The 9580-nt window shown below is 36.9% G+C and overlaps 1 protein-coding gene across 4 annotated transcripts in view; it reads left to right on the top strand.

Moving 5' to 3' along the window:
- LOC144973622 (uncharacterized) overlaps window positions 1-9580 on the top strand; it is a 459437-nt gene that overhangs the window by 389098 nt on the left and 60759 nt on the right. For all 4 annotated transcript variants that reach the window (XR_013645602.1, XR_013645603.1, XM_078916284.1 and 1 more), the window contains one exon: window positions 6160-6415. Coding sequence is in view for 2 of the 4 variants with exons in the window: in XM_078916284.1 (XP_078772410.1) it covers window positions 6303-6415 (113 nt within the window). In the remaining 2 variants the exon portion in view is untranslated. The remainder of the gene's footprint in view (window positions 1-6159; window positions 6416-9580) is intronic.

The raw sequence follows: 9580 nt of genomic DNA, 5'->3' as shown, positions 1-9580 counted from the left end.
TGATAATGTGTTTAGTTTTGTAAAGTTTTTTGTTGGTTTCCTTCTATGTCATCAAATTTCCCTCTTATTATTTCTCATCTAAATGCATTAGTCGATCAATACCCAATTTATATTGCCAGACCAAAAATGGATAAATAATGTTCGTTTTTCTTATCTTATAATTATGTATAAGAATAATCAGTGTTATAGATAGTTCCAGTCCAATAGTATTGGACTGGAACCCTCAGGGCAGAAGATCAAGGGGAAGGCCACGAGGAACATGGAGAAGAATTAAAGAAGCTGATATACAGAGAAGTGGTAAGACCTGGAATGAGATAAAAAAAAGTTGGCTCAGGATAGAGAAGGATGGAAACTGTTTGTCTGTGGCCTATACCCTGACCCAGGGTGAAAAAGGCAATGATGATGATAGATAGTTCAAAGATGACGTTACTCAAACCTTTGTTGTTATATTTTGCCATCCGCGTTTGTGAGTTATTCTCACTGAACTGTATTAACCAGACTATAAAAGTTTATGGTTACACATAGTTTTCTGTGTTCGTCCGTTATACTTCCGGATGGCAATGTTATGAGCTTCTTTGCCAAGCGCATACTATCTATAATTTAATTTATTTTGAGCATTTATATAGCACAATACACAAAGAACTTGCTCAACCCTTTTTTCCCCCCCGTTAACGGCCAGGTACTCATTTTACAGGATAACGACGAGAGTATATGTGACCCAGCGTCTTAAAACGGTATTAATCAATGGCATAAAACAATAACAAAGACATGAGTGGCGTCAACTTCATTCTATCTATAGTCTGGTCAATACAAAGTTCAAAGTTTATTCAATCTTAGGCTTTCGCCAATAAATCACACAATAAATTTCATGACAACATACATGGAAGTACAGTTTAGTGAAAATTACTCATAAACATGGATGGCAAAAAGCAATAGCATGTAGATAGAATGCAGTTGACGTAACTCGGGTCTTTTTGTTAGTGCTGTTTGCCATCCACGTTTATGAGTAATTCTCAGTAAACTGGATTAACCAGACTATAAACGTCCATGGTTACACATAGTTTTGTGTATTGGTCCATTATATTTCCAGATGGAAATGTTGTGAGTTTCTTTGCCAAAACTGTGTGTATCCATGAACGTTTATAATCTGGTTAATACAGTTCAATGAGCATAACTCATAAACGCAGATGGCAAAAAACAATAACAAAGACCTGAGTGACGTCATCGTCGAACTATCTATAATCTGACTGATACAATTTAGTGGGAACTGCTCATAAACATGGCTGGCTAAAAACAATACACAGAGCTGGAGGGGAGTGGCGTCCATTTCTTTCCATCTTTACACGCGAGCACAACCTAAACTGTAGCCGGCATTATTTATTAACATGTGAGACGCAATCACGACAAACAAATTCAATAACAATCCATTGCTGTGATTTTTAACTGTTGTTGTTTATTGTTTCTTTGTGTTTTTTTTTTAATTAAAAAAAGAAATAGTGAGGGGAGTAGAATTGCGTGAGAGTGATAGTGACGGATGTGACGTCATGACTTGACTTAAACAAGAAGGCTAGAGATAAGACAGTTCTAGAACTGGCAAAGCAATGAATTATTGAAGAGGTCTATCTCTCAGTCAAGGTCAGGCGTGAGTGGGGGGTGTTGACAAATGTGACCCTTCGCCTCAAAACGGTATTAAGTCGGGATGGTTAAGATGTTGAAAATTGAATTTATAGCCATACATATCAGACTTGTGTTGAGTTTGTATGTTTTATTGAGGAGAATGGATACGATATTTTAGGGTGCTAATGTCAACAATTTATATTTTTGACCAATTTTAACATTAAATTCCCCTTTTCAGCATCTGGTTCGTTCCGACATAATACCGTTTTGAGACGAAGGGTCACAAATTGACTCTTTCGTTCTCGTGTTTGGTCCTCTCTTCTTACCGATTTTTTCCTCCTTTCCTGTTATTTAAAAAAACAAGATGAAACGATGTCCTTTGTAGTCATGTTGAGTTTATATTCCGTCCATCTCTGGTTTTCTTTTTTTTCCCGAAAGCACGAGAACATCTGTTTATATTTGCGACCCTTCGTCTCAAAACGGTATTATGTCGGAACGATCCAGATGCTGAAAAGGTGAATTTAATGTTAAAATTGGTCAAAAATATAAATTGTTGGCATTAGCACCCTAAAATATGGAATCCATTCTCCTCAATAAAAATACAAACTCAACACAAGTCTCATATTTCTGGCTATAAATTCAATTTTCAACATCTTAACCATCCCGACTTAATACCGTTTTGAGCGAAGGGTCACATCTGTCTATATTTATAAGGGTTTTCAGATCGATAAAATGGCTAAAATCTGTCTATATTTATAAGGGTTTCAGATCGATATGGCTAAAATCTGTCTATATTTATAAGGGTTTTCAGATCGATATGGCTAAAATCTGTCTATATTTATAAGGGTTTTCAGATCGATATGGCTAACATCTGTCTATATTTATAAGGGTTTTCAGATCGATAAAATGGCTAAAATGCCAAAACAAGCCCAAGAAAAAACAAACAAATGGTGCAATTTTTGCTAAAGAATGATAAAACGTCCAATCTTCATTTTGGCCGAAAATTCTACTTCAAATAAATTAATAATTTGTCGATTTTTTTTAAACAGGAGAAAGAATCCCAGGAAACTCGGTTAAGAGTTTTTTTTTTCAAAGATTAATTTATTGAGTTTTTAAATATACATGGCTGTTAAATATCACAAAATAAAAATTAGAATAGAAATAGAATAAAATAGAATTCCCTTTATTCATCCTCATGGGGAAATTTGTCTTTAGGGTCTATTCCAAGGGAAGACTGGAATCACCCAGGCGTCAGCCGCAGTGCAGCGCTGCAAAGTGAGCTAGGGCGAGGTGACTTACTCCAGGCCACACAGCGCGGCGGTTGATCGAACTCGGTACCTTTTGGGTACGAAGCAAAGACCGTACCGCTGAGCCACGCTGTCCCCAAAAGGTGTTTTGTCAGTGAAGAACGAAGTGGCGTTTGATCTAAGCAACGCTTGTTTGTTTTTTTTAAATATAAAAGCGTACACTTCGTTAAAACATTATAATCTCAGTGCCTCTAGGGGCTGAGGGCTAGGGCTTGAGATAGGGGTAGGGCTAGGGCTAGGGCTAGGGCTACAGGTAGGGCTAGGGTTAGGGGTAGGGCTAGGGCTAGGGGTAGGGGTAGGGCTAGGGCTAGGGGTAAATAACAATTTGATACAAAGAATTCGATGGCCTAATAAGAGGGATTAATCGATCAAAGACAAACAAAGGGAGGTAATACGCAAACCACGGAGTCCAGCCTTTTTGATCTCTTTAACTAGTTAAATACCCTACTCTAGACAGATAAAACGTATCTAAATATTTGGCCTAAAAATTCGTTCTTCAAATATCGATCGATTTAAATGACTCTCATCTTTTTTTTCTTTTTTTTTTTAACCTCTCATACCTGGGACCCGAAGCCATCTTAAACAGACTCTCATAGTGCCAGATCTTTTTTATCACAAGGCCAAATTATGACCCCAAATTTTCTTATTCATATTCTGGTAGTAAAAATGCCAAATCTGCAATTATCAATGGCATGTCAATAACTGTGCTTTTTGACATCATTTGGGTATAATTAAACTTGTGAATACGCTTCTTACAGACTGAAGTCTTACCATTTTTATTTAGCTCTACGAAAAATGAATAATAACAAAAAAAAATAGGAATAACAACGAACAATATAAATAAAAGCGAACATAGACAATTGAAAGCTTATAGATAGTTCGAAATTGACGTCACTCAGGTCTTTGTTATTGTTTTTGCCATCCGCGTTTATGAGTAATTCTCACTAAACTGTAATAATCTGATTATAGATGATCATGGTTACACAAAGTTTTGTGTGTTTGTCCGTTATACTTCCGGATGGCAATGTTGTGAGCTTCTAAGCCAAGCGCATACTGTCTATACCGACAGAGGGCAAGTGGACGTGACGTGAACTTGACCATAAATCAGTTGATACAAATCATGCAATCGTAAACATCTTTTGTGAAGCATGTAAATCATTGTAAACGGTGACCACTAGAAACTCAGCAGATAATAGACATCAACAGTCGTGACGTCACTTCCCTCGTAATGACGCATAGCAACTTAGTAACTGGTTCTAAACTATCGGAACAATGGCGGACGCTCTTATGAAATATTTCTCCGACGAGCAAAGAAGTGTATCCAGAGAAGAAAAACATTATAAATCTGATCATGTTTTGACTTTTATACATTATGATCACATGACATGTGAAAAAGTTCTAGCCAGCATGAAGAATAAAAAGTCCCGATTTTGTTGTTGTTTAGAACCAAGCTGGTCGTCGCTGGGCGGACGTGACATTAATAGACTATAAAATCCAATTGTGTTTTATCAAGTTGTAAAGATACCGACTTTACGACAGGAGGGGTGGGGGGGGGGGCGGATGTATCAAAAGAAGGGGGGGGGGGGTGGACTGGAGGAGTGGGGGGTGTATCGAAAGAAAGGGGGGGGGGTTGTCTAGGCGAAATCAAATTATCCAATAAACTGTTTGCCCATTTTTGATGCTTTAGAAAAAAAAAAATCTAATTTTGAAACAATATTAGGATAATAACAAAAAAATAAAAATCAAGTAAATTTCAATTCAATTTTGGACATTGCTATGTTTGATAGAAAGCAACTAAGTTGTATTTTCATTTTCTGTAAAAAAAAAAAAAAAAAAACAAATGAATGTCGTGATTTTGAATATATTTCATTCTTTTAGCCATTATTGAAGAAGATATTGGTGAATCTAGATATTTAAATTCAAAAAGATCTAAAGTATTAACTTTGTTGGTTTGTTTTTCGGTATAATAAGATAAATTGATTTAGTTCAAAGAAAACATTAATCTAATTCAAACTGTAGACTATCTTAGGCTTAGGCTTATTCAAATTCCAACGTTAGGTTCATTCTTATTGAAAACAATGAGCTTTTATATAGTGCAATATCCACTTAACGTCAACTCCGCGTGGCCGGGGAGAGCGTGACTCTACCTACGTATGAGCTATCCACGATCCCGGAGTTGTCGTATCAGTAAGGTTGCGGGTTCAAACCCCCATCACCGCCGCGAAATTTTTATTCTCTATTGTCTTCTGGAACTTTCTTACTCACTTCATCTCTTCTTGATATCGGTAAAACGCCTCCATTGAGTCCTGTGGTAATCCAAGATAGAGTACTGTATCCACTTAGTGTTAATCTGTGAATAATGCAGACCTACCTAGTACTGCGAAAATCGCGTAGAAATACGAATTTTTGGTTCCAGCTACAGAACTGCATAGATGATGACGATGATGATGATGGTGATGATGACGATGTTGTTGTTGATGCCGGGTTTTTTTTTAAATGTTACTAGTGTGCATCTTGTGTAAGTGTGTCTATGTCAATATTGTATTGTTATAAATGTGTAACCAAATGACAAATTGCCACTTTTTTGGGGACAATAACGATATATTATTATTATTGTCTCTTTGACTCAACAAATTTTGATGAAAAGGAAAGTTTAGCTGCTTAGAACCTATTATAGTCAGGACTTTGGATGATTTTTTGGACCATGCTGAGAGCAAATTGATTATTTCTAAAAAAAAAAAGATTTTTAAATGAGCGTTTATATAGAGCAATATCTACTAAACGTGCTCACAGCTCTTTTGAAGGGGTCCCTGGCCAACAGCAATACTTCACATTTAGGACAAGACATGACGCCAGTAAGGCGATATTCTAATCTTTTCGGGTAGAGACAACGCTGTTGACGGACAGGTACTCATTGTACACCTGACTACGGTGAGAGAATGTGAGTAAAGAGCCTTTTCCAAGGACTCAACTATGCGCCGAGCGAGGCTCGAACCCAGGATCTTCCGATCCGAAAGTGAGTGTCTTACCACAAGACCACATGCTTAGAACTATTATATTCCGGACTTTTGATTATTTTTTGGACCATGCTGAGAGCAAATTGTCTATTTTTACAGCTATTTAAAGTGAAATTTCCTTATATTTTTATATTGGGAACTAGGAATTTTTGAAATTTCCAGACAGCTCAGGTAATGGTTTCATTAAGTGACAAAAACCCTCTTTCCTTCTATTTCAGATTGATTAAAATCCAAAGTCTTAATTTCCTGTGTAAAATGACGTAAATTTGAACTACCTACGTTGTCTCGTGCCCGTTGCCATTGGCTACCAGCACACACGCACACCCCAACGATAACACACTTGTAGCGTCACGATTGCGTCATGGCCACGACCACGGAGAACATCAAAAGCGCCGTCAGCGCCTTGTATCAGACTATGGGTTTTAACGACACCGACAGCGACCAAAGTTGGAATTCCAGTAACACCAATGGAACGTAAGTATTATACAAAATTTGTCTCGTTTTCTTTTTATATATAATATAAATGGAGTCACTCATTTATGGCCGAAACACATGTTTCTGTGGTCTTCCCACGTCGTCAGTCGGCATATAATATCCCTATGATATATATATATATATATATATATATATATATATATATATATATATATATATATATATATATATATGTATATATATATATATATATATATATATATATATATATATATATATATATATATATATATATATATATATTGTACGAATGTTACTGTTGATGGTAGAAAAAGGGAGCCCATCCAATCACCATTTCAGCTGCCTCACCAACCCGGCAGGCAGGATAAAAGACTTTCATGGGTTGTTGAAGAAAAACCAGATGCATATCACGTTCAAAACTTAAGAAATAGAGAGAAGAAGCAGAACAAAAGAAATACTAAAGAAAAAAAAAAACAGAAGGAAGGAACCTAATAGAATTCCAGTTCAATGACTTATATTCTTAGCCTCACCACATGTTGAGAACACAACCATTCATCTCATTTCATCAATATCAAATTTCACCATTTGGCTCTCAGATTAAAAATAATGGAAACAAGCAGCTTCGAATTAAAGAAGCTGATATACAGAGAAGTGGTAAGACCTGGAATTAAAAAGTTAGCTCAGGATAGAGAAAGATGGAAACTGTTTGTCTGTGGCATATACCCTGACACAGGGTGAAACAGGCAATGGTGATGATGATGATGATGATGATGATGATGATGATGATGATGATGATGATGATGATGATGATGATGAAAATCAAAACTTCACAGGCAGAAAAGGCTACGGCGAACCTCGAGATACGTACAAAATAACAATAGCCTTCAACAGTCGTGACGTCACTTCCCTCGTCATGACCCATAGTAATTAGCAACTGGTTCTAAACTATCGGAACAATGGCGGATGCCGTTATGAAATATTACTCCAACGACCAAAAAAGTGTTCCAGAGGAAAAAAACATGATAATTGGATTCAATAGTCTGATGTCACGCCGCCCGGCAACGGCGGCCATCTTGGTTCTAAACAAAGAAACTCATTACTTTTTATTCTTCATGCTGGCTAGAACTTTTCATATGTCTTTTGATCAGAATGTGTAAAAGTCAAAACATGATCAAATTTATTGGGGGTTTTTTTCTCCTCTGGATACGCTTTTATGCTCGCCAGAGAAATATGTCAGGCGGGCCTCTGCCATTGTTCCGATAGTTTAGAGCCAGTGTTACTAAGTTACCATGCGTCATTAGGAAGGAAGTAACGTTACGACTGTTGAAGGGTATTGTCGTGTCTAGGTTGATAGAATTCGACATTTTAGGGGGGATACTCTTTTACTTCCTCATTCACTGCTAACAAAGTTAATGGTGATCGTGACGATGACGATGATGATGATGATGATGATGATGATAATGATTATGATGATGATGATGATGATGATGGTGACGATGACGATGATTATGATGATGGTGATGATGATAATGATGATGATAATGATCATGATGATGACGATGATGATGGTGACGATGAGGATGATAATGATGATGATGATGATGATGATGATGATGATGATGATGATGATGATGATGATGATGATGATGATGATGATGGTGACGATGACGATGATTATGATGATGGTGATGATGATGATGATGATGATGATGATGATAATGATGATGATGATAATGATGATCATGATTATTATTATGATGATGATGATGATGGTGATAAAGAGGGGGCGGAGGAGGAGGAGGAAGAAGGGGGAGGAGTAGGTACGGGTGGATGAGAAAGGTGATATTTGAATAAAGTATATAATATAAGTATTTGTATAAATTATAAAACAAAAACCATGAAATAATAGTGCTCAACTTTAGTATAAAAGGAGCTATTTATAAACATTTGTAATTAAGATAGTTTGACTTCTACAACGTTGTTATCGAGCGTTGCTCTCATCAGGATGATGATGGTGATAAGGAGGGGGCGGAGGAGGAGGAGGAGGAAGGGGGACGATAACAACGTTGTAGAAGTCAAACTATCTTAATTATATTTCAAATGTTTATAATATATGTATTTGTCTACTCCCAAAATTCTGCGTTGCCTCAGCTCTCGGTGTACTGGCAGGAGCAGAAAACCATACATACAACATACTAAAACGAATCTTTTTTTAAAAAATTGAGCTTTTTATAGCGCAATGTCCACTAAATGTGCTCAAAGCGCTTTACAAGGAGTCCCTGGTCAACAGCAACATTTAACATGTAGGACGGGACATAACGCCTGTTAGGCGATTTTACAATTTTTCGGACAAAGACAACGCTGTTAACGGTCAGGTACTCATTTTACACCTGAGTACGGTGAGAGAAATTGAGTAAAGAGCCTTATCCAAGGACTCAAATATGCGCCGAGCGCGAGGCTCGAACCCAAGACCTTCCGATCCGAAAGCGAGTGTCATATCACTAGACCACACAGCCCACAACTACACACTACTACATAACAGGAGCCATTGTATTATATTGTACCAGGCATTTTTTAAATAGTGAGTTAAAGCTTTAAATTAAAAAAAATTATTGATATTCATTATCTAAAACTGTCTATCGTTTGCATGAATACCATTTTAAAGTTTGGTATCTCCCTGAAGATCTGTATTACCTTTCCATGTGTTCGAGGTCATTGGTCACATTGGAAAAGATAGAACGAAGTTGACGCCACTCAAGTCTGAGTTATTTAACAAAAAAATTGTTTGCCATTCATGTTTATGGGTGTATAGGCCTTTGTTATTGTTTTTGCCATCCGCGTTTGTGAGTTGTTCTCACTAAACTGTATTAATCTGACTATAGATAGAATGCGCTTGGCCAAGGAGTTCACAACATTGCCATCCGGAAGTATAACGGACCAACACACAAACTCTGTGTAACCATGAACTTTTATAGTCTGGTTAATACAGTTTAGTGAGAACAACTCACAAACGCGGATGGCAAAAACAATAACAAAGGCCTGAGTGACCTCATCTGCATACTATCTATAGATAGAATGCGCATGGCCAAGGAGTTCACAACATTGCCATCCGGAAGTATAAAGGACCAACACACAAACTCTGTGTAACCATGAACGTTTATAGTCTGATTAATAGATAGAATG

Source organism: Berghia stephanieae, chromosome 5 (genome assembly GCF_034508935.2).
Source record: "Berghia stephanieae isolate SIO BIC M18660-M18661 chromosome 5, UCSD_Bste_1.3, whole genome shotgun sequence".
NCBI classification, from domain to species: domain Eukaryota; kingdom Metazoa; phylum Mollusca; class Gastropoda; order Nudibranchia; family Aeolidiidae; genus Berghia; species Berghia stephanieae.
This window is presented reverse-complemented; position numbering and strand designations above follow the sequence as displayed.